Source organism: Apus apus, chromosome 4 (genome assembly GCF_020740795.1).
Source record: "Apus apus isolate bApuApu2 chromosome 4, bApuApu2.pri.cur, whole genome shotgun sequence".
NCBI classification, from domain to species: Eukaryota; Metazoa; Chordata; class Aves; order Apodiformes; family Apodidae; genus Apus; species Apus apus.
In genome coordinates this window covers 106,933,676-106,959,198 of record NC_067285.1, presented here as the reverse complement: position 1 = coordinate 106,959,198, position 25,523 = coordinate 106,933,676, and the positions used below count along the sequence as shown (strand labels likewise).

Genomic DNA, 25,523 nt, shown 5'->3' with positions numbered 1-25,523 from the left:
GAGTGGGGTAGCTTCCGTTTTTAATTAGCAAACCAGGCAAAATTTAGCTCATTGTGTCTTTCTGCTCCTTTGGCCCAGTAGTGGATAGCTTGGATTTCTCCATCTTGCTGTCATGAGGCTGTTCTTTCTATTTATTTATTTCCCTTCAGTTTTGGTTCGGGGAGGAAGGGGTGGGGGGCTTCGGGATACTTAGGATTAAAGTCATTGTTTGGGGGTATTTGCAGCCAGCTGCCTGCATTAAATGAAGATTAGAGGAGTGCACATTAAAAGTGCAAGGGAAGTGCAGAGGAGCTGGGATTTGGGAACTGCATAGCTGTGAACCGAAGGGGAAAGGCTGGGGCTTTACAGCAAATTTTTTCTGATGCCATGTGATCTCAAAGCCCACTTCAGAAAAGCATCACAAGTAATTGCCAGGGCCAGACCTGCCTGGGAATTGTAAAGGGACTGTGACTCTTTGCATCCCTTAAAAAGTTCCTCTGAAGTAAACCTAAACTGGGCCTGTTGAACTTGTGTACTGTAAAAAAAAAAAAAAGTTAATCCACAAGAGCAGTTAAGAGGTGGTGAACATTTTCCTAGAATTCACTAAATAGCTGAAAACCCACCCTGGAGGTTGAAAACTTCAAAAGGATTTTAGGAAGGAGGTGAGGATGTAGAGGAGGAACCCAGAAAAAATAACTCAAAAAAATTACTCAGCAATGTGTACTTATTCTTTTAAGGATTTAATAAGACAGTTTAAAAATATTTCCAAAGGTTGAAATTGTCTCCTTTTGTTACGCTTTGTGGAGCACTCGTTTGTGAAATTTGAATTTCTTGTTGCAAGCTTTGCTAATTGCCTGGTGTATGTCATCTACAAAACCCTACCAGGTACCCTGGGTGCAACGAAGCCAGGAGGGCTGGCATGGAGCACTGATGCTGCTAGAACAAAGGCTTGCTCAGGGGCTCCGTGCTTCTGCAGGGCCCCATACTTCTCTGGTGGGACTCTGATGAGGCTGGGGACAAGCTTTGCTCAGTTGGGATGCTGGAAAGCCTCAGCCCATGCCTCAGTTTCCTTAGCTGCCTCCATTGGCTTTGGAAAGGGATTGGGGCAGTTGCTTTCTTGTTGCAAGGATGAGGGGTTTTTTGGACTTTCTCAGCCATGAAGTGCAGGAATGTAAAAACATCAGCTGTGTTGTGGTAGGATCTGTCTGTGAGCTGGGATGTCCCTGCTGTGCTGTGCAAAAGCTATGGCCAAGTTAGCCACTATTCTTCAGAGGCAACAAGAGGCAGACACCAAAAGGATCATGACCCATTGGTCAGCACAGTCTGTTCTGCTTCACCTAGGATCAGCCCAGCGGGTGTCCCATCACTCCACCTTGAGTGGGGAGCAGGCTGGCTTGACCCTGTTTGGCTGCAGCAGTTGGGTGAGATGGGCTGTTGACATGTGGGCAAGCCAGCTGCAAGGATGCACCCACCAGGCTGGGGCTGGTGTCATCTCCACTACAAGTATGGGCTGCTGAGATCTGATACAGCTCATTGCTGCCCTCCTCTTGAGGGAAACACAAAGGTTTTGGCATCCAGGAACCATCCGCATGGGCATCCTTGTGGTGCTTCAGCTTGAGCCAGGAGCTCTCATAGGACACATGAAGCAGCACAGCCTGAGGTCTGCATCATCCCCACCCCTCCACTCCATTGCTCCCTGACTTTTGGGACCACTGATGAAGAAATTGAGGACATTTCATATCAGTTCTTTTATTTGTGTGAGATAAAAAAAATACAGGTGGTGGTTGGTTCACGCTTGTGTTTCAAGTGGGGAACCAAGGGAAGTGTTTGATTGCACAGTCTGGCCAGATTTTGAGGAAAACCCCATCACTGCCCGTTCTTTAAGCCCGCAAAGCCCCAGCTGTCTTTGGGACAGGTTCTGCACTCTCAGCAGCAACCAAAACTTTGTGTCTCTTGGGTTTTGCATTCCCATTCGTCTTAGGTGTAGCCAGGAGACCCTTTTGATTTGTTCAAGGGGTTTTTTTCCCCCCTCCTCAGGGCTTTCCAAGTGCCATAGGGAAATCCTCCTGGCCAAAGTCTTTTTGTAACTGTTTTAGCTTTGTGGTGATTTATTTCTTCTTCTAACTCTCTGGATCTGAATTGGTTGATTTGAGAAAACAGTCCATTAAAAGGAGGATACTGTAGAGTCCTGATGAATCCTGTTTTCTACTTGGCCGGTGGAACAGAAAGCTAATTGCCAGTAGTAAATCCATTCAAAGGAGAGCTGGAGGGAGGGAGAAAAGCTAATATTCCTCCTTGAATGCCATTTAATCTCTGAAACCTTTCATGCAGATGTAAATTAGGATTTGCACAACAGAGTCAACAGTTGCTCCATAGATAAGGCAGATTTGCAACATCTGCTTTTCCATTTGAGAAGCTCTTCCAAAGTCGGGGATAGCCAAGCTAAACACTAGAGGTCTTTTTTTTTTTATTATTTCCATAATCTCTTGTTTACAAAGAAAGCTGCATATGACAGAATTTAACCTGGTTATCATTCTGCTGATCCTCTAGGGAAAAAAGCTTGCTTTCCTCCTGCCACAGATCTACAAAAACCCCACTGGCTGGTAATACAGTGCAGCAGAACCTTGTGAACATCAAGAAATGCTGTCTGATAGCAGCAATTGCATAGGCCATTGCAGAAGTAATACAGTATAAACAGTTTACCTTGCATTATTATTGGGAAACCTATTTTAAGCTTTTCCAGAACTATATCCCCCCCCAGGCAAAGATGTGCAATAGATGAAAGATAAAGTGGCACCTTCAAATGATGGAGGCAAACGCTTTTCAGACATGGTTTCCTAAGGGCACATTTCTTGATCATGGTTTAGGCTGTTACAAGAAGCAAACAGATTTTTAATCTTTTCTTGTTTGCTGAGGTTTGAGCTCCATTGAGCAGGGAAGATAACCCACCTAACACCACTGTGGGAAATTATGGTGCTTTGGAAAACCATCCAGTGCTGCTGTGATTGATGGAGTGGAACCCCTTCTTCCTGGGACAGCTGCAGGCTGACATTGGGAAAGGTGCTCCAAGAGGGAACTTGGTCTTGAGGGGGTAGAAAATAGGGGGAAGAGATACAAGATTCGTCTGTATTTTCTATATTACTTTTTATGTTATGGATAATATATAATAGCATACACATAAAATATGCTATATATGTAACATATGTTATAAATTATCCATGTATGTATGTATAGGTATATATTTTATATATTATATTTTGCTGTGCCAGGCTGGTGATGTGCCCTTTGGGCATCAGGGCTATGACCAGGCAAGGATGCTCCACCACTGATGCTGTTGTGGCTGCTGCAGAAAGGAAAGGAAGCTCTGCCTTGCATAAAGCACTGCCAAAAAAATTATATAAAAAGTTGCCCCCGCTGTGCTGTGAGGGTATGTGGTGACTTTAGGTGAGCTCTGCTGCAGGGCTGGTCCCTTGATCTTATCTGCCCTGACAAGGCAGGCACTTGGATAAACAGGCAATCCCATGATCTTATCTGCCCACCTCACCCTGGGGCTGCTGATGGGTGCAGTGCCTGGGGCTGGTTTGGTGGTTTCCAGTATTCTCCTGGGGCCTGGCTGCTTGTCTGGGCAGCTGGAGGGAACAGCAGGGACATGGAAGGATGCTCACAGAAGGTGGCACTAGGGCTGCTTGTCACCTCTTTGTCACCCCCTGTCACCCCTCCTGGCTTTTGTTTAAATTAAGGGAAGTCCTAAATGAACAGTGTTCAGCAAGAAAAGTATTTGATTTCCCTTGTGGGCAGTGAAGTTTCTTCTTCCCTGTGCAGAAGTCCTGAGGTGAGGTGGGAAGCAGCCCCATCCCAGAAGCAGTGACACAGGCATTGGGAAAAACACTGTTGTGGGGGGTGAATAATACTATTAACACTTCATTAACACGAGTGGGACACTTACCAGAGCTGAGCCCACATGGAGGACATGGAACTGCTCTGAGCCTGGAGATAGTCTATTTGCTCTTAGACATCATGGCCTTGTTCATCCTGCTGATGCTGGAGGTTTCTGTATCCTTTCAGCAGTTAGCCACCAACTCAGTGTCTGTGACCATAATCTCCCTGGGAACAGGATACCAAACTCGGCAGGAGAAAGCTCTGGCATGGTTGTAGCTCTGTGATCCTCTAATATATCCTGTCACGGTGGATTTGGTGCAATAAAATACATAGAAAAAGAAACATTTCTGAATTAACTAGAAGAGAGAAATGTGTGGAGTACTGCTATCTTTCTGCATGTTAACATGCCAAATACTGCTTGTCCAGCTTGAAAAGGGGAAAATACTATCCATGTGGAAGGGAGCTGCGTGGTCCATTCCACCCCTGGGCTGTGAAGCAATCCCAAAATGCCTCTCTGGGATTGCCAGGATTCAAAGTGGGGTGAGGATTGTTTTGGTGATGATACTGAAGGTTTTCCTCAAGCCCTCTGTGGTGGGAGTCTTGGTGGGGTTTTGGCTGGATGCCTTGGCTGTGGGATGCTTGCTGGAGGAGGATGTTGATGGGGAGGTTCCCAAACATTCTGATGTTTGGAAAGCAGAATCATGGGAAGCTATTCCAGAAGGAAAAACAGGTGAAGAGAAATTATCAGATGGAGTGTCTTGAAGCCAGAACCCAGCACCTTGTGAGGTGACAGAGGGGCCCAGGGCTCTCCTACCCCACCAAGCCTCCTGCGGGCACTACGGCCTTCGCCGCCTGGGAGCAGCCTCCATGCTTTCTGCCACAGCCCCTGGAAATGGTCCCTGACACTGAGGAGGGCACAAGCCAGGCTTTAGGCTGGCTGAAAGTTTTTTTTGGGGTCCTTGAGCAGCCCAGGAATACCAGACCACCCTCCACCTCCTCATCCTTTTGTGCCTGAAAAATAACAAACTGCATATCCTCCTGCAGTTCTTGAGAGCTGCCTGCATTAAAACCAAAATAAAACATTTCCAGGCTCATCCAGAAACAAGTATTGATGTCTAAGAGGAGCAGACATCTGATGGAAATACTGACACACTTGAGCACTTGGAGCTGCGAGCCACATAGAAAGTGAATTATTGCTGGGATGAGCCAAGCAGCTACAGAGATGAAGTATCTTATCCTTTTAAGTGAATACATACAAAAGCATTTTAGCATTGCTGGGCCAGCTGCTTCTCATTGTGGAAGGTGCTTTCCAGCTAGTTGCTGCCTTTTTGCTCCTCTGAACACTGAAAAATTGCCTCCTCCTCTGTACCATGTTTGCAGCAGGGATGCTGCTGCAAGTGCTGATCTCCATCAGAAGCATCTCTTGGTGATTCTCATCTCATTACTGCTTTGGCTAAACTAATAAATGGTTGAATTTTAGTAATATCTTGGGAGCCCACAACCTAGGTTGCCTCCTCCTCTCTGAGAACCCATTAAAGCTGCAAACTCATTAATCCTTTCATCTGCTGGCAAGTGGTGGAGTGGGCTCCTGTAACCCCTACACGATTTAACTCCCCGGTGTGTAACTCCCCATGTTATACCTGTGTCTACTGTTGATTTTGAAAAGATGCTGTTAATATCAGTTAGATCCCAAGTGGGAGTTTCCTTTGGGAGAGCTGGGGGGAACCTTTGCTACCTGACTTGCAGTAGGTTTTTTAGGGAAGTTTTAAAGGATGTGTGGCAGTAGTTGTTTGCCAGCAGCAAAGGTGGTTTCCTTAGGACCTGGGACAGAGATCCAGGAGATACGTGTTTGTAGCCCCAGGAACTGTGAAAACCTGCCTCCCTGCTGTGCTGCTTTGTGGTGGGAAGTTTTCAGACTGCCCTAATCAAAGGTGTGTGACCAGATGGAAGAGACGCTGGGAGAGCTCGCTGCCTGCTCCCCTGTGCTTGTTTCCTTATGGTTTACCAATGGGAGATGCAGGATGGAGGTGGTGGCCAAATCCCCACCCAGATCCCCAGAAGGGCTCAGCCCATCTGGCTTAAACCCCTTCCATGCGCAGGCTGCACACACAGTTCCTGCTGCTTTGTTCATGCAACATGGTTGGAGATGTAGACTTCTGCAAGTCCATCTGATAGCTGGATGCTTGGCCTCAGGAAGGACAACATCATGTCTCCCTCATGTCTTGATGGGGGAGGAACTCTCCTTCCTGTTGAAAAGGTGTTGGAAACATGAGGCACTTGGAGCTGGAAGGCGGGAAGAAGGTTCTGTGCACACAGCAGGAGATGTGAGTTCTGGTTCCCTGCTTTGAACTCCAGCTGTTCTCAGCAAGGAAATGAAACTGTCAGATTTATCATTGTATTTGAAAGCTGTATGAGGAATGACAGTAAAATTTGATTCTCCAAGGTTGCAATTGGGCAAAGTCCTTAAGTTAAGTGCACACTAAAGTACTTTGTGGAGGTCTCTTGTTTTGGGTCTTGTTTATTTTTTTAAGCCATAGGCGTATAAAGTGAAACTTGAAAAACTGAGTAAAGAAGTGGCATTAAAACCATTCATCACATTCTCCTTTTAATTCACCACTGAGTCTTCCAAGTTACTATTCCCAGTCAGTACGAATAAAGTCACCAGGACTGAAGTTTACATTTAACAGGCATCAGGATACCTGCTGGCAACCAGCTGGGGAGACTGAGGGAAGAGATTCCAAAATAAAGCTGCCAGAAACAGAGAGATGGTGCTTCTTCCTATAGAAGAAGCTTCAGACCCCAGTTGTTCTGCTAAGTTGGAAGTGAATTTCCTCTCAATTTCAGCATTTCCTAATGATGTTTTATAAAACCAGTGTGTCACTTTGTCATTAATGCAGGTTTGTTACGGCTTTCAGAAAAGAGTGATTTCTTTTTAAATGGCTAAACAGTACAGCTTGGCTTGTGCTTAGTCTGGGCTTGTTCCTGTTTGGTAGGTTTATTATGTAAAAGCCAAAATATACAAGTCTTGATCATTTGGCAAACAGCTTGGGTAAAACTGTAGTTTGTATGGAGGAATTGTGCAGCTGCATGGGGTTTGTTTTCCGGTAGATTAAATTAGTAAGGGCTTCCATCAGAGTCAACAAAGATCAGTACCCCCGCCTGCTGTACCAGCTTTTTAATTGGAAGCCAAAGTTGGTACCACTGAAAAAATTCTTATAGAAGGGAACACTTGAACCAGAATATTTCTCAACCCTGTTTTCCCCAAGGATATATCCCAGTTGAGAAGAGACCATGAGCGAACACTCAGAATAAAAACTTGGGTGACAAAAGTAGAAAGGCAATACATTTTTCTCTTATAATCTGCTCCAACTCTTTCAGTTGATGGCAAAAGAGCAGCTTGAAGCAAATGCCACATCCTCAGACATACAGAGCTGCTGTAATTGCATTGATTTCACAGTCAAGTTGTAATTCTGAATAGGCTTAAACTGCAAAATTAGGATCTCTATCCATATCTGATTACTATTGGAGATCAGCTCAGGCCATCTGGGTTTGGATGATGGGATTAAGTTCAAACTGGTCTGTTTTGAATTACTTTTTACTTGTTAATTATATAATCATAGCACTGATGTGTCTCTGTTGTGGAATAGGATCCTCCAGGATATATATTGTACAGAAACCAAGAAGGTTCTTCTGACCCTGGTCTCAGAGCGGGTTTAAACCAGGAGATAGGGCAATGCCAAGTGGAAATGTTGGTTTGCATAGACCAGATGGGGAGAATGACAGTCTTTGCTGTTGGTCTGGCTGGGTTGAGGACAACTGTAGAGGGCTAATTCTTCTCTACTAAACTCATGTAAATGATGGATAAACCATTGAATGTCAAAAGTGAGTTTATAGCTCACTATAATGAGCCTGAGGATCATCACATGCAAGAACCACACTTTAAACACAGCCCTCATTCCTCCATGGGGAGACTTCTGTGCTTGAACCTCTCTCTTTACCTTATGGTAAAACCAAATTCTCCAGTCAGTGGCACGGTTCACTGTCCTCACTAGTGAAGCAAACTGCTGCAGCTGGTGGATTGAAGAAACAGGCATTTCAGCCTTTGTGTTTGGTCTTCTTCAGTTCTGCGCTTCTTTGTTGCACAGAGTTAACTCCATTGAGCTAGTGGTGGGTTCATTTATTTCAGCCATTCCACCTGCATCTTCTGTCCCTTCTCCCTTGTTTCCTTCAGCACACAGAGGTTGCCTTTGGGACGCCCAGAGTCACTTGAGAAATTAGGTTTATTCCCATTTCTTTTCTCATGTCCCCTTCTTGCTGGGTCTCTCAGGGGTTTTGGACAGACTGGCAGGAATAAAGAAATCAAGATCCAGAGACTGAACTGTGAACTTTGCAGCAGACATACTTAATTCTGCTAGATCACCCCCACATGCAACTTCAGGTGTTGTAATGACTATTCATAGAGGTCTGTGCTGATGCAGCTGGTGGGATGACTGTGTTTTGGTCACTACAGGGTTGGAGCCACCCTTGTAGATCAGCCAGAGACCTGACTGTCTTTCTCTATTACTACCTGCCTGGGGCAGGCAAGGCTTACCTCTGGCAAGGAAGAGGTCTGGACACATGGAAGCATCAGTAGAGCAAATATAAGTTTATACTTAAAATGCTTTCTTATTCTCTGATACCTGCACTTCTTTATTAATTTCCATTTCTTTCTCCCTTTGCAGAATACTTGAGGAGCGAGACCGCCTTTCTAGAAGAGTTGGTGTTTGGAAGTGGAGATACCATTGAACTTTCCTGTAACACCCAAGGCTCTTCTGTGTCTGTTTTCTGGTTTAAAGATGGTATTGGGATTGCACCTACCAACAGAACTCATATTGGACAAAAACTGTTGAAGATAATCAATGTATCCTATGATGACTCAGGACTGTACAGTTGCAAGCCAAGGCATTCCAACGAGGTCCTGGGAAACTTTACAGTCAGAGTTACAGGTACATGTAGAAATACAACTGTTGAAGTGGTTTTTTTTCATTTTTATTTTAAATTTTTGTACCTTCACGTACTTGGTAAGTCTCTACCTTCTTGGTAACTCCTGGCAGTGATTAGACTGACAAAACAAACCAATCAAATAATGCTTGCATGTCCATGCCAAATGTTAAAGCTTGATGTTAATACTGAGAGAGACTTAGAAATGGGGCTAGTCAGATTAAACCCCAAATCCTCCTTAACACTCAAATAGATGCAATGCTACATGTGCCTTTGAAGGCTTTTGTGAGGGAGTGAACTTTGGCTCAGGGAGGTTAAGTGATTTTTTTCACTTTATGTGACAAATCAGTGGCAAAATTGATGTAAAAGCTGGAGGTTCCTGAAGACTGTTTCCCTGTTGTAGCTGAGAAATCTTTTCTCTCCATCCCAGTTATCACAAATTACTAGTTTGTTTTGGAAATACCTTCTCTGTAAACTGTGTAAATCTCAAATATGTGCTTCATCAAAGGTACTCATTGGGATTCATATATTGCAAACAAGTGCTACGTTAGCAAAGCACATGCTGTTGTTTGCTTGGCCTTATTTTCAATGATTAGGACAGTAGGGCAGAACAGCTACAAGCTGTCCAAGCCTGAATCACTAAACAGTGCCAGAAAAATCTGTTTTTCCCAGCTAGCTAACTGCTGACACTACGATAATCTCCATGATCTCAGGCTGCTGTGTTGGTACATGGATAGTCATCACTATGGGCAGATAGAAAGCCTTCTGATCACACAGATTAAAAGCCTGAATTTTCAGAAGTAACCCCATGTGGATCTAAGTTTTGAAAACTTCCCTTTGCCCTTGTGCTGTTGGAGCTTTTTCAAGCATCCCCAAATAGTAGGTCCTTGCCTTCAAAAGTTGAGTTCCCTCAGAAAGCAAGGGGCTGTGTCTGAAAACCAAACACAGAGATGTTTGTGAGTGTAAATCACATCCATTCCGTAAAGGGCTTTCTCATGCCAGAAATAGGATTTTGTGTAAGTGAGAGATTCAAACCATCGTGAGAATAAAAGCTCATTTCAACAAGCTTTCACCAACATCTGCTTTTCATTGACAGTTACTGGAGATTGCTGTGAATGCTTCAAGGTCATATCAATTAAATGGTTAAAGAAGTATTTGGCCCTTGAAAGGCTTTCTGTAACTAGGTACCATTATTTGAACTATCCAAGGAACTGCAGGTTGTTAGAAACGTTACTCTCTTTTTTTTTTTAAGTGACATTAAAATGCTTTTGAGTTCAGGGGGCAGCAGGGAGGCAGAAGAGGGCAGCTGGTTACACACTCAAATGAAACAGCTGCCAGCCCCAAAAGTTCGTAAAGTGAGAAATTGTTTTTCATAGTGGAGGGGCTGATAATCCTTTGCTTTTAAAAAGTTTTAAGCCCCTGTGTTTTTCCTCTTTGCTAATAATAGCTAATAACAGCTTAAGAACAAGCGAGTAACCTGAACCTGCTTTCTGACAGCATTATGAGTCTTGGATTCTATTAGCCCACTGTCATTACCACCAAAGTGCTGGTAATGTGGGAGTCTCTATTTTAGCTGTCAGCAGCCCTTGTTTTAAACTTTGAAGCTCTGCTTTATGTGGCAATGGTGGCGCCTCTTGTATGCTCAGATATTCCTTCATAATTAGTATTGATTGCTCAGTGTGGCACTGCAGCAATGAGATTGTTATCAGAGATTTGTGGTTTGTGTTCCCACTTCTTAAAGGTAATGCCAGTGATTAGCTGGGGTTTCTGGTTGGGTGTTCATGTCAGTATCTGATGTTTGGGGCTGGAGTTGTTCCGTGTGTTAAACTGTTTTAAATCTGTACTAACAAACCAGAATTGCTTCGATCTGGAGTCTTAAGTGAGCAAAACTAGGCTAGGTATATTCAGAATAGCTCGTACACACTGAAGTCCCCTTTTTGAGAGGTGCTTCCAGATTCTAGGAGCATATTAGGATTTTCCTTCGTGAGGCCATGAGTTTTGATTCTGCAAAAGTTGACTCTTCTGCAGCAACTCCCAGTGTGCAGTGAGATGCTTGAAGCTGATGGTACATCAAGGAGATGCTGGCGCTGGCATTTCAGGGTTGAAAACCGGGCTGATTAATAGCAGGGTTTGTTCTCTTTAAAATGCCTCTCATGACAGACATGGGCTTGAGTGTTTTGCTAGTTTACAAAAAGAAACATACTGTCCTCTTAAAACCTGAGCACTTAAAGAGGATCACATATAGAGGCTGCATGCTGAAACTGATTTCCAGCCAGCCCTGTTGGCAGAAGCTGCGTTTCTGCGATCATTTAACAGACAGAACAGCCTTTGGATTTAGTGGTGAGCAGCACCCCTGTGAGAAGCACAGACTGTAGGCTGGTACCAACAAAAAGAGCTTTCACAATACCCAAGAGTGATACCTTCAAAACAGGTGACCAAAAAATTAACCCCCTTTCCATTCATAATTAAAGCCTTTTTGAGAAGAGCATCTAGCAGTTCTTGATGATGACAAGTACTCATCAACTTCTGAAAAGTATTACTGTTTTAGTAAATCATTGACAAATACCTTGCACATTTTTAGTTATGTTTTGAAAAAGGTGATGTTTTAGAAACCTGAATAGGACAGTAGCTCTGAAGATGTGATGTTTGGTCTTGCAACCTAAGCTGCATCTCTGTTCTGAAACACAAGCAAGGTCAAAAACTCTTCCTTGAGTCTTGTGGAAATTTTTGGGTTTAAATTGGTTTAAAAATTGATTCTGCACCTCTGGTCACAATTGGTTCATTGGAAACTAGAAGTAAACTATAATCACACGTTAATATATGGGTAACCAAATTTGAGAGTGCAGGGCTGAGAATGTGCGGGTTTCTCTGTCGATGCTGGTGGGTATTTGGCTCAGTTCCTGCCTTTGCTGGGACTTGACTAAACCTGCTGGTTCAGCTGAAACGCCTGAACATCCACTTCACTTTCAGCAAGCCCTGTGGCGTTTCCCTAGTTCTGCTGCCAGCAGGACCTCAGCTGTGGATTTGCAGTTAGATACGTGCTTGAAGCCTTCCTGAGACATAGCCAAAGAGAAGGTAAAGAGCACAAAGTGCCATTGCAGTCTAAAGCAGGGAGATGATTCCTGTGTAACTTCCTTCTATATGTGGTGAATATGTCTGGAAAGTCCTTCCAGATTCTGCAGAGAAATAGTATTTGTTGCTGCCTTTTCCCTCCTCTTTTTGGTGGTTTTTGTTTTTTTGGTTTGGTTTTATTTTTTCATTTTTACCTCCATGCTTTCTTATCACTGAGTGGGCCAGGGAATGGCAGAAAACTCAAGTGTGTCTTGAAGTGAAGGAGATTCTATCTGACTTGGTCTGATTTAATGCTTAACATTTTTGCTCACATGTTGAACACTCATGAAGTTTCCTATTTTCTAGTGTTTAAGACCAAGTTCTGTAGGTCTTTTACCATTGTTTCAGACTATAAAGGCAGCTGGGTTGTTAGCATTTTGCCTTTATTTAAAAAAGAAATTCCTGGAGATGTATGAAGTCAGTGATGCTAAATTTTCCAGACACTGAATTGTACTAAATTGCGTAAACTAAATCAAACACTAAGCTGCTATTTTACTGTGGGATTTACATTTACAGTGGTAATTTGGTGGGGGGAAAAGGGACCGAGACTTTATTGTGGACAGCTTGGAGAAGGTGAGGTGTTAGGCCACATCAAGAGAAACAATTCAGGATGTTTTGGAGAGATATAGATGCAGAATTCCCACCTGTTAACCTGTATTCAATTACAGCTTCGAGGTGCCTCTCTAGGAGGAACGTAACAAAAGGGGACTGGCTCATGGAGTAGTCATCAAAACGTCTGTCGAGAGAGAGGTTTCATTGCAAGGGGAGGTTTTTAAAGCTTTGGTCTGAGTGGTTTAGCAAGGAGTTACCAAGGGGAGACGAGGCAGAGGTGTATTGTATTGAAAGAGAAATCCAGGGAAAGTCAATTAGAAATGCTGACCTGTCGTTTTGAGACTTGGTGAAGTAAAAAGGCTTCAGAGTGAGTGCTAGGAGAAAAAACAGTGAGGGAGAGCTTGTCCTGTGAAAAGGAACTTCCCTTTCACACAGGGAGAAGTATTTGGCACTGGACCCCTCTCTCTGGTGGCAGAGCACTGACAAACTCATGACACCTCTCAGCCAGTTCAGACAGCTTCTGGCTGGTTATCACCAGCTCAGCAATGTGGGAGGGGTGGGCTGGTGGAGATGCGGGGAAGGGTGAACCATCACTTGGATGTCCTCCCTCACTGGAGCCCACCATGGCACTGGCAGCCTTGTCGGACACAGTGTCTCCACATACCATCTTCTTTCAGCTTCACTTCTTTCTCCTTCTCCTCCTAGATTCCCCTTCATCGGGTGATGATGAAGATGATGACGATGAGTCAGAAGATACAGGTAATTTCTTTTTCTGGGTTGCAGAGGCTTTTTCTTTCAAAGAGATGTGGCTCCCAAGCAGATCAGCTGATCTGGATGTTCACCTGGTTGGACAGCAGCTTTCTCCATGTTGAGATCAGTGACCTTAGGATGGTACCATGATGAAGTTTATCTAAAAATTCAGAGAGAGCTGCCAGAGTGGTATGACTGCTACAACATCCTACAGCAGCACTAGTGTGATTTTCCTGGAGGGGGGACTTGTTTCTGCCAATCTGACTTGATGAGCTAGAGTTAAAATTTCTCCTTCCTCACTCCTTTTTACTACACTGACGTTACACCAGTTCTACACCATTGCAAGCCTTGGCCTGTTTTATTTTTAGTTTGTTGGATTCTGGTCCTTACCAGCACCTTGGCTGGAGGCAGAGCATAAAATTTACACTAGCCAGGGGCCAAATTTACTAATGCCTTAAGCAGGAGCAACCCCTTTGGCTTTACTGGCTTTTTCTTCCCCTCACATGGAGAAGGGAGCCCCAGGATGGAGCCTCTCAGTGCTTTTACACTGAATTTCTTTCAGTCCCAGTGCTTGTTTCTTTAAGTGCAATAGCATTAATCAGGATCATTACATGCTTCAGAGGCGTTAGTGTTGTGTTTTATTATGCTCTTTATATTTCTGCAAAGCAAGCTGCCTGTGTGTATGTGTTTTTAATAAATAAATGTCTTGCATTTGAACTCCCAATCAGCTATGTACATTGGCAGAAGTTCAACAAGACTGGAAAATTTCTCCTGCCCATAGCATTGGACACACAGAACTCCTTAAAACAGGTCTCCCACTGTAGTAAATCCATACCACTGTGTCGTGCAGTATGTGGACAGTAATGGTGAGTTACGGTGCCAGGCGACCCATCAGCAGCAGTTAGTGGTTTTCTGATAGCTTCTAATTAAGGGCTGGATCCTGCAAGGTGACAGGCTCCTTTGCAGAGGTGCTCAGGGCTCCTGAGGCCTGCTGAAGCCTGGTAGAGGTATAGGGGAGGGTCAGGTTTGGTCAGGATTTGTTCCTGCTGCAGCGTACCTCTGATGAGCGCAATTAATCATTCTGTACTTTTTTTATGTGGTTTGTCATAAACTCACATCTCTTAGCAACAGGTATCACAAAACATTAGCTGGTTTATGGTACAGAAAGAGACATTTTTCTTCACTGAAAAGGAAAACATACATTTCACCACATGTATTTATAGCCTGTATTCTGGGTCTTCATGACTTCAAGGCTGTCTCTTTTTTTAGACCTGAAGGTAACTGCTGGCTTGGCTTAAAGGTCTCGTTATAAAAAGTTGGATTCTCTTCTGCTTTAAAAATGGTTGATTAGCTTAGTGAGCTGGCACGGTGAAACCACATGGTGTGTTGTGACATGGATATGCTTTATGTCGCTTTGTTTGACGTCAGACCCTCTGGTTACCCTTCACAGATCTCTTGAGCCTGGGGAGCTGTGGTGTTAACCCCGGCACCGCTGCCACTGGGATATTTAGAGGGAGGTGACCCATCCAAGACTGCCTCATTGAGTGTTGCCATGTTGCACATCATGGAATAAAAACCTTGTCTCCTGGCCCCTTGTGATTATATGGCAATTTACTGGCTTGTGTTGTTCAAGAAAGTTTCTTACCCTCTTATTTATAGAGAGGAACTTGGAGAGCTGACTCTAATCACGCCTTGAGTTTGAAGCCAGTCTTGTTAATTTGGGGGGTTTGACCCAGATTTTTTTAATTACTGGAGCTGGACATACCAAAGCAAGAGAATGAGAGGAAATCTGTCATAAAAGATAGTCATATTTGGTGCAAAAAACCCGTGGAGAGCACAGAGACAGGCCCTGCACATGGAGTGCCCTGCTCTGCTCGCCCTCCTTTGAGCATCCTCCCTGATGGGCAGTACAGAAACAGGGCATCCCTCAGGGACTGGCAGCAGTAAAGAAGAAAGAGGAACTTGAGCAGCTTCAAATCATCGGCCTGTTTGTTGCAGCTTTGTCACAAGCCACAATCTGCTTTTGCGAAGAGAGACTTTCCAATACCTCTCTTCTCTACAGCTGTTTTTCCTGGCCCTGAAACAAAACCAAAACTCCCTTTTCACACACTACTCTTCTGCCCCAGTGCTCCCTACCCCTCTGTATCTGTTTGTTTGGAGCCCCCGCTGCGTAGCCCCAGCACCTTCAAAGAGCCCCTATAATCTCCAATTAAATCTGGCTGTGTATTCGGAGGCGTCAGCTGGGGAAATTACACAATTAGGGTTGATTCTGTCTGCCACAGAATTTGGTGGCAGCTCCTAATTGCTAAATGAGCACTTGGCTCTATTAATTATTCCAAGTATTGCTCTGGGTTTTTTTAATTGGCCATTCCAGTCAGATGGGTGGCCAGTGCCTTTGACTAACAAAATGGACTTAGCGTTTGATGATGGGAAAGGGCTGATGATAATGTTTGTGGGTCCCTTTTTTTTTTTTCCCCCCACACCTGCACATAGAGAATTGTTGCTCATAATTAGTTTAGAGAGAGCGGGTCTAGAAATTTTTCCTGTCTTTCATCCTTCTTCCTTCCTCACTCCTGAAACTCTCTGGAGCTTTGCAAGCTTTGCTTGAAGAGTTAAGTAACATTTTCAGCCTCTTAAAAAGCGGTAATGAAAGGAGGCTGGGAGCACAGCAAACCAAAAGTGAGAACAAAGGCACAGCTTTCAATGTGTAGGCACTGCCTTCCAGTTCCACTTGAGAGCAATGCTCTGGTTGTTTGCATCTTGGCACATTAATCCAGGGGTGCCCAGCCCTGGCAACCCCAAATTGCATGGAAGAGTACCCAAACGGAGGAGAGGTACTCGGGAAGAAGCTGTGTCTAATTGCAGGAGGGAGGATCCTGCCTTAGCTCCATATGGAGAATATTCCCTGCTGGAAACTTTCCTGGGCCCAATCTTGCTCCTCTCTGATGGCCCATGGCAAAATCCCCCTTGGCTTCAGTGGCAAAATTTGCAGCCAGGGGTTTTATGGGTCTCCTGTGAGACTCGAGCTCATGTTTTCAGTGAGAAGATGTGGTGAAACGTTGTCCTGCAGCTCACACAGCTGATGTGGAAGGAGGGAAGAGCCCCTCGAAACCACAGAATGAGAGGGAGCCTGGTCCTGGTGGGGCAGCAGATGTATTGACTAGTTAAACCGCATGCCCTGGTGCATGTCACCACCATGAAGTGGGATTTGTTGTAGGCAGGTACATTAATCAAACAAGAACCAGTGGGTTATTTGGGTGCCCTTATCTCTGGTGAAGGGGGACTTTTTTGTCAATGCTTGGACTTTCCCTGAGCTCTGCCCTGTAGCCCCATTAACCTCCTGTGAAGTCCCCAGGAATTGTGTTGCCAAAAGGAAGTGTTTGGCCAGAAAATAGCCCAGGCTTCATAAGCCAACGACCAGATGTCTCTTAACATGGTTTCTGCAGCTCTCTCTTCTTCAGGCTTCCCAATACCACCCCAGCTGTCCTCCAGCTCCACCTCCCTGCTGCTGCCTGGGCTTTTGCCCAGCCTTTCTTGGTCTCTGCCCTTCCTGGCACATGGAATAGCATCATCGTCCTTTACCATCAAGACCTGATCTTCCTTTAGATGTTGCACCCACTCATTTTTAATATTCATGCCTTTCTGGTGCAGTTCTTTACCATTTCGCTAAGGTCAGATGTTGGTAGGTTATGTGGTGTCCCTCTTTAGCCTGCGTTATTGTGTAGCATTTAAGGCCCCTCTGGATGTGCCATGTGTTCATAGCAAAGTTTGCTGTAGCCAGGGATTTTGCAGGAGCATGGGAATTACAGAAATTCCTCCTTTTGCTGTTGTTTGTGCCAGCTGTACTCCTGCTCCGGTGCCATCCTGGCAAGAAAAGGGCCTTAAGCAGTTTTTTCGTTTAAAAAATAAGGCATGCGTGGCATGGGTGAGCAGCAGATCCCTCTGATGGGTGGAGCTGACTCTGATAGGCATCGTGGTGTGCTGTGCAAGGCAGGCTGAGGGCACATGCAAGGCTTCAATACTGGATTTCAAGCCTGGGACAGCATGACTGAGGTACCTGTGTCCAGTCATTGGCTACAGAGGTGTGGAAGTGGATGAGACATGAGAGCAACACGCCCAGTGAGGCTGTCTCCAGCAGAGAGCTTCTTGGGTGTAACTCCTGACATCCAATTCCTCATGGCCAGGTGGGCTTTGCAAGGAGCCATGGGGAGAGGGACCGTACGGAGTGTGTTAGCAGATGTGAAAAATCAGTGGGTACATGGATTGCCTTGACTTGTGACCTTGCCTCCAAAGTCGTTGGAAGTGAAATGCAGAAGGGAACATGCATGGGGGACACTATGGGCTTTAGACCAAAGTGGGGTCATCACTGACTTACCTGGAATTGCAGCTGAATGGGTCTTGTGGACCTAAAGTCATCAGGGCTATGCTGGAGAAAGGGAGCAGCTCAGATTCATCTCAGAGGGATGCAACAAGAGGGAAAACTTTGTCCACCCTTGTCATTAAGGGGAGGGGACTGCAGAGGCTTCAGAGTAGCACTGAGATGGGGCTGTGGTGCTGGGTGATGTTTCTGAGCATTGTCACCACTGCAGGGGATGCCAGCAGCGATGCTTTCCCAGCAGCTTTGGTGGCCATCATGTTCTCCCAGGTAGTTTGAAGGACCAGCACCTTCACTTTGTCTTGGTCAGAGGCACCCAGGTCTCTGCAACCAGTGGGTTCTCTGTATCAGTGCATGCTTCCTTCCCATCTGGTGGAGGTGCCAGTTACACTCCTTGGCCTCCCCTTACCTGTTTTGCAGCCCAAAATGTTGTCTGTGCCCATCCTGCCTTTGGCATCAGTGCATAGCACAGAGCTGGGGGCCTGGATGGGCCCCTCAGTGTGGCAGGGGAGCACCCCGTGTTCAGCTCTGCAGTGTTTCCTTAAGCAGAAACGAAAGCTTGGGAGGCTTTTAAAAAAAAAGCTTTCTCTTTCTTTCTTCCCAGTATTATGAGTTTGCTGCTGCTGCCTTAATTTGGAGCTAATATGTAATGTTTGTAACACAGCCAAGAAACATTGCTGTTCTTGAGGCAGACTGCATAAAGTATCTCATGCTAACACTGGTGTTTTAAAATTTATCCCTGTTCAAAGGTAACATGAATCTTTAAAACTAAAATCACTTGTACTTAAAGAACATAAACATGATAAACCAGTTTGGCACTGGCTTATTTTTCCTTTCCTTCTCTTAAGGAGGCTACACTACATTTGTGCTCACTGAGAAGCAAGATTTTCCAGTGCACTCAGCTAGCACATGTTCTCTGCTCCCTTGCTGGCCCATCAACATTTTTTTACAGTTCCAACATCTTTCTGCTCTTCATGCTTCTTGGCTACTATTGTCCTGAAGGTACATCTGTATCTTTTTACATGCTGAGGCCAGATTCTCATCCTGATCTGGGATAACTCTCCCTGTTGATTTAAAAGCAGCTACTCTAGATTTATACTGGCAGTACTGAGACAAGAACCTGGTCATGAACTTTTCATCACAAACCTGAAATGCAAACACCCTGTCTACATCTATGAGAGTCATTTAGCTGGAAAGCATTTCTATGTCATTTATCTTAACTGCAGCAGGTAGCAATTTAACTGTCACTCCACACATGCCAAAGCCTTCTCAAATGCATCTGCTCACCAGCTGATATCCTCCGTGGTAGAAATGGGCCTGTTCAACTTGGTCTTTCCTTTCTCAGGTGTCCCCTTCTGGACCCGGCCAGATAAGATGGAGAAGAAGCTGCTGGCAGTTCCTGCCGCCAACACGGTTCGCTTCCGATGTCCGGCAGGTGGAAACCCAACTCCTTCCATCTACTGGCTGAAAAATGGCAAGGAGTTCAAGGGAGAGCACAGGATTGGGGGCATCAAGGTAAGGCCTTGGTTTGGTTCTCTGTTTTTATCAGGAGTTTTCTACTGATTGTAAAAAATTGTATTTTACAGTGATTAATATCGGTACGTGTAAGGGCATGGTCCTGACTGTGTGGGAATGGGTGTCTGGTAGCCTTAGCAATTGCTCAACACCAAAGTGTTAAAAAAGGCTGCTGTCCCTTGGGATTGAGGGCTAATTCCGTCTGAATTCATCTATATTGGTCATTCAGGTTCTAAGTGAAAATTAGGCTGGTCTTACAGTTGCGTTGTGGACAGTGATGAGAAAGCAGGAGCAGAAACTTCTGTCCTAATTTCTGGAGATCAGCCCAGTGCGTTGAGTAATGTTAGATGTAGCCGTAGCTACTCCCAGCTTTCAAGGAAACCAGACTCTGCATCCTTTGAAGGTGCAGGAAGGACCTCACCAAAGAGATCGGCCGTTGTGCTGGTGGTCATTAACATTCTTGTGGTATAAATCACTGACCCTTGGTCAAGTGTTGGATTCCGTTATAGCCAGAGTAATAGCATCTGCTCTTTGGCTGCTCTCTTCTCCCTCCTTCCTTTCTACCATAAGGTGTTCTGGAAAATGCTCTGGCTTTTGTACACAGATGGATCTAAGGGACACAAAAAAACATAGCACTCAAATTATTTAATTACCCAGAAGCTTCTGTGCTACTGTATATGATGAATTATGGCAGGATTTTAACAGGAAAATCAGCTATTCTCTGATTCTGCTGTTGTTGTTGTTACTTTGTCCCCTTGAGGTCACAGTCAGACTCCTTTCTGGTTTTATTTGGGGAGAATAAAACTGGTAGCAGTTGATTAGTTTCAGCCAGCACTCTGCCAGGCCTGGTGTATCCCTCTGCTACCACTGAGGAGAGAAGGTGATTTTTAGGAAGGCAGCTTCATCAGTACCCTGAATAGCTGTGTGCTACCACATCTGTAGTGCTTCGAAAGGGAGCTAGGCATGCAAAGCGTGCTGGGTTCCAGAAACCAGAAGAGTATTCAAACAAAGTCTTCCCTCCCTGCAGTTTTGGGCTGTTAGCTTTCCTGTTAGCTCAGACCCGTTCCTGAAAGAGCCTTTTGTGATTGCTTCAGTGAAGCCTTTGAAGCTCCCTCCTCAGCCCTGTTCCTCCTCCAGCCTGGACGAGGCTGAAGACATGCTCAGGTTTGGAGCTTCTGAAAACTTAAGGAGGAAAAAGAAGTGGGGAAGCAAATCCTGTGGGTAAACAGCCTTACAACAGCAGATAACACTCGCAAAGCACACGCATCTTTTACTAATTGCAGGCTGTAAGGATCATCATGAAGTGTTTTCAGGCTTGCGTGCGCCATTCAAATGGCTTTTTACAAAACTATGTGACATCAGCTGCACTAAATTATGCTTGCAGAAAAAAAAATCTCAGGCGGAAAGCAATTCCACATCCCACTTCCCAGTGGTTTTAATCTATGCTTGAGTTTAAATTGACAAGTTTCATCCTCTGCAGCACGGTAGTGTAGTGAGTCGTTGGCATCGCTGTGCTTTGTTTCTCTAGAGGCACCTTCCAGCAACAAGCTGATGCTTAAAGAGCTATTGAAGGCAATGTCAGGCCAATTACAGCAAGATTGGTTTAAGCTCTCTATCTGTCTAGGTGTAGTTCTTTGTCCCTTTCTTGGTATAAAGTTATCTTTCTTTCCCTGTGATTTTCCTTCCCTTATTTGCTTGCCTTAGCTCTTGAATTGTGGTTAGATGTTAAGTAGTCTAATGTAAACGTCATCCAGTATAAATATACTGATAGATATCAGCAGAGATTTGAACCAGAAAAAGAGATTGAAAACCTGCTTGGTATCTCATGTATTTAAGATTTAAATTCCCTGTTACAACTTAACGTCATAACAGGATTAGGCAGCTTGAAAAGCATGGGCAAGATCCAGATCTGGCAGAGTTTGGTTGGCTTACTTCTTCTCAAGATCTGGTCTTAACCCAGAAATCTTTGAGCTGGGAATGTTCTCATTTGTTTTCAGCGTGTGGAAGAGTTTAAACGTTGATTGTGAAAGGTCTGTGGTCAACAGATGACAGCTGACCACTCTTCCACTTCTGAATCTTGCAAATGGTATTTGGATCCCAATGCAATTGCCAGGTGTAAAGTCTGCAGGAGAGAAGGGCGAGGGTTGAAAACATGAAGTTCAGGCTAACCTAGTTTTGTTACAGTTCATCCTTAACTGGTAAAGAAATTCATATGACTTATCATACAAAATTTCCCAAAGAGCATTAATGGTTAAATCCTTGTTGGAATCCCTAATATTGTAAGCCTGTGTGTGTTAAATGACCCTAGAAGGGAAGACTGAGGGGGAGGGGAGATAGAGGATTATCCCTTCCCCAGACCATTGCACTGACTTGCATACCAGTCTGGCAAACACGGACTGAGGTTCCAAGTGTGTCTGCAAATGTTTGTTTCACAAGGAGCCAAGAATGACAACACCAAATAAACCAGAGGGATTTCCAGTATCTCACCGACTTGATTAATGCCGGCACTAAGTCACTTCACATTTCTAGTGTTTTATCAAGTACAGCAACTATCCTAACTTGGGAACTGCCCTTTTTATTATCATTTCAATCTAGACACCAGTCTCAACCTAAAAAAAATTATCTTGTTGCTTCTAGAAGAATTTCCAAACAAGGTCTGTCCCATGAGTCAGTGCCCCCCAGGTTCTCCTCTCTGTTCAGAGTCCAAAGTCCCCACCACAAACATGACAAAAAGTTATTTGAAATTACCATGAAAGTATCTTTGAAAGTACATCCTAAATCAAACACCTGATTTCTAATACAGGTCAGACTAGGGAGACATCTGTGTATCTGGAGCCCCATTTCTTTGGCGTAGCTCCTAGGGGTTCTAGAGGCAAATGCTTTGCAATGCTGAAAAGTGGATTAAAAGAACTCTTAGAGCTATGAGACAAGCCAGTATGGCACTGAGCCACTGAACAGCCACAAATTAGCATTGAAACTTCCTTGACAGTCTGGTATGTTCAGCTGTGAGCTCAGGATCCAGGCTCTCTCTTCTCAGAGCTCCCCTTACCCTGAAATTGCTGTTCTGTCACAGATGCACCAGGTGAGGTGTTGCTTTACAAAAGGTGTAATGTTGGGTCTGCACTGAGCTCTTGTGTGTCCTCAGTGGGCAGAGGGTGCAGTCACACCTGACAAGGCATCTGCAACAGCCAAGGTACATACCTCTTACCTATGGCACGTACATCCTATTTCCTATAACCAGAAATGACAGGAAATGCTGTACTCAGCAGTCTCTGAAAAGCGGGGTGCTCAGCAGTGCTGCTCCTGAGAATGCAGAAAGCTAGTCAGTAAGGGGCTTTGTTAAAGTGGCTTTTGCTTGCTTTTCTTGCAACTAAGCTGTCTAGTGCTATGACTTTACCTTCTCTTTGCAAAATCCTGCCTTTAATTGCAACTTGGCCCTTGAAAGGTGAGCATGTGGATGCAATTTATGTGTAGCAAAAGAGGTTACATAACTTGATATTGGAGTTCACCTGCTGCAGCAATAAACCTGCAGGAACAATTACACCCTTGTTTTTTCCATCAGCCCTTGACGTTCTGTAGCACAGCATTATTGTAATCTCCTGTTTCTGTGTCCTTGGAGTCACCTTCAAAACGTTTAATAAAGTTAAATGTTCTGCTCAGGGCGGCAGAAAGCATCAAATTAGTATCCAGAGATTTGGAGAGCTTTGCATCCTGAAATCATCTTTATTAGCGTTGGTTGCTCTCTGTATTAATTCAAGATTTGCCTTTCATATCCGTTATTTCCTTTGTAGTCATTAGAAACAAAACTTCTAGCTGGACACACAGGGCAGCAGGTCAGAGTGGAGACTTTGGTTGTGCTTTCCTTCTGCTGCCGGACAACCAACAGTTCTGGGTATGAGCCACATCTAAAAAAACAACTAGGATAAAATTTTGTGCCTAAAGAACAGGGCTGACCAGGCACCTTTGGGACTGGACTTGAGCCTGGGCATGTTTTCTTCTGTTCTTTACAGGGTATTAAGAGGACTAACTCAGTTGTAAACACTCATTTCTGTTCAGGCAGATGCCACGCACTGTTCCCTTCATAGCACACATCTTTAAAATACGTTATAGATGAGGGACAAAGTATGATCTTTAATGTTTCTAGTCACCTTATGAGTTATGTGTAGCAATTGGTAAAGATGTGCAGGTGAGAGTGCAGTACTTTGAGCTTACAGTCTCTGAACCAGAGTAGTCTGGCAGAGGACATCTGAGTTATCTTAGCTGATGCTTTCAGAAGCCATTATTCTAATGAGAGGTGCCATGTTCATCTGTCAGCTGGTTTCATTATTGTTACTGTTGTGGAAGCATCTACAAGTCCTCGTTGCAGTCTCAGCATGTTACATTGTGTTGCGCTGTTCATGCATTGGTCCTAATTCCTTTTCACATTAAGCCTTTAATGACCCTTGAAATATGGGTCCTTGTGATGTTCAGGCCCACTCTGGGGTCCATTCATCCAGGCCACGTGTGTCACTGATTGTTCACTGATTTGAATGGTCTGGTGGTGAAGGTACTTGACCACAAGCTTGATTTGATTTTCTCTTCTAGCTGCGACACCAGCAGTGGAGCTTGGTGATGGAGAGTGTTGTGCCGTCAGACCGAGGGAATTACACCTGTGTTGTGGAGAACAAATATGGCAATATCAGACACACGTACCAGCTTGATGTATTAGGTGAGGTTTTACTGCTTTCCCTCAACACCTGATCCGTGGTGATGGGGAACAGGCACGCAGTGGTCTATGGGAAGCAGGATCTTGGTTTCTCTCCCAAAGGGCTGAATCATGCATCTTCTAAAACCCAACAACAAGCTTCCTTTCAGCCAACAATTCAGCCTCAGATCTGTGATTAATAAATTACTTTGATGGTCCATAGAGGAGCCAGAAGGAATATCAGGGCTGAGATGCCTCCTCCATTCCCAAGTGGTCCTGTTTGACTTGAGAAACACTGGGTAGAGCAGTGGCCACCACACCCAGGAGGAGCAATCTCAATCTGAACCCTTTCAACTGAAAAGCAAGGAGATGAGGGTTCAGAGGAGACTCCTTTCTGGAAGAAAGACAGTTAAATTAGGATTTCCCTCTCTTTTTTTTGTTTTTTTTCAGAAAGGTCACCCCACCGACCAATCCTACAAGCAGGGCTCCCTGCCAACCAGACCGTGGTGGTAGGGAGCAATGTGGAGTTTCACTGCAAGGTCTACAGTGATGCCCAGCCTCACATCCAGTGGCTGAAACATGTGGAAGTCAACGGCAGCAAATATGGACCCGATGGAACGCCCTATGTCACAGTGTTGAAGGTTGGTACATGCTCCTTCTTCTCCCCATCAGGGCAGTCCTTCCTCTGCCTTGGTCTCAGTGTTATTATTTAAATCAGATTTTTTAGTAGCTCAGGATCTCATTTTCTGTAATTTTTATGTGTCTATAAGAAAAAAAAGTCATGACAATAAGTGAAGGACAGCTGTTGGGATGGTTCTTTCCTTTAAGCCCGCACAGTGGAGTTGCTCTGCTTTTTGGAGGGGGTACAGCAAAAATGTCCTCAAGTTGGTGTTCTGGACTCTGCTGTTTGCCAGTGATAACACAGCTACTGTAGTGGCACAGATAAGCAAAGTATTTTTAAGGCATGATGCAACTGTGAGAAATGCAGCATAATAAAAGAGGAGCTGTCAGATTGCGTTTGACCCAAAATTACATAAATAACCTTTTTTTTAGCAGCTTTAATAGAGGTGGTTTTGGGGCTTATTAAAATAAGAGTCCCAACTAAAACACAGTATTTCAACATCCAGGTGAACACCCTGCAGCATGCACATACTGAATAATGCTGAGCTACCAACACCTAAGAGCCATGATAGTCTTGTTCCAGCCACAAACATTGGTGAGCATTGCTGTTATCCATGCTCTTGAAAACATTATTTTTTTTTCTAAATTGAGCAAAAACTCACTTAATAAGACTTTGCTTAGCTAAAATGATTTTTGCAAGGGAACATCCAGATTACAGCCAGAACAAAGCCAATGGGTATGGCTTCCACTCAACCTGTGCAAATACAAAAAGTAGAGAATAGTGAGGGAAAATCACATTGGACTTCAATTATTATTTTTTTTTTACTTTTAATAATTAAAGACATCCTGTGTTGGTGTTTATTAAAATACACAGAGCCAAATTGAGTTTTTCTGGCTCTGCAGTTGCAGCTGAAAGCAGATTTTGTCCCTGCAGTTTCAAGCTGAGGTTGTCATCCTTTCTGTGGACATTCCCTGGGCACATCCTACTGCACACACCCATCTTCTCTTTGTATGAAGTTTTAAAAAAAATAACACTTATCAGACAGCATCTACAAAACTGTAACTCAGCCAGATACA

General features: G+C 44.4%; 1 protein-coding gene across 6 annotated transcripts in view; it reads left to right on the top strand.

The window, feature by feature from the left end:
* FGFR3 (fibroblast growth factor receptor 3) overlaps positions 1-25,523 on the top strand; it is a 56,998-nt gene that overhangs the window by 13,257 nt on the left and 18,218 nt on the right. For all 6 annotated transcript variants that reach the window (XM_051618001.1, XM_051618000.1, XM_051617999.1 and 3 more), the window contains exons 3-7: positions 8,580-8,843; positions 13,207-13,260; positions 18,972-19,141; positions 23,726-23,849; positions 24,276-24,466. In XM_051618001.1, coding sequence (XP_051473961.1) covers positions 8,580-8,843; positions 13,207-13,260; positions 18,972-19,141; positions 23,726-23,849; positions 24,276-24,466 — 803 coding nt within the window. The remainder of the gene's footprint in view (positions 1-8,579; positions 8,844-13,206; positions 13,261-18,971; positions 19,142-23,725; positions 23,850-24,275; positions 24,467-25,523) is intronic.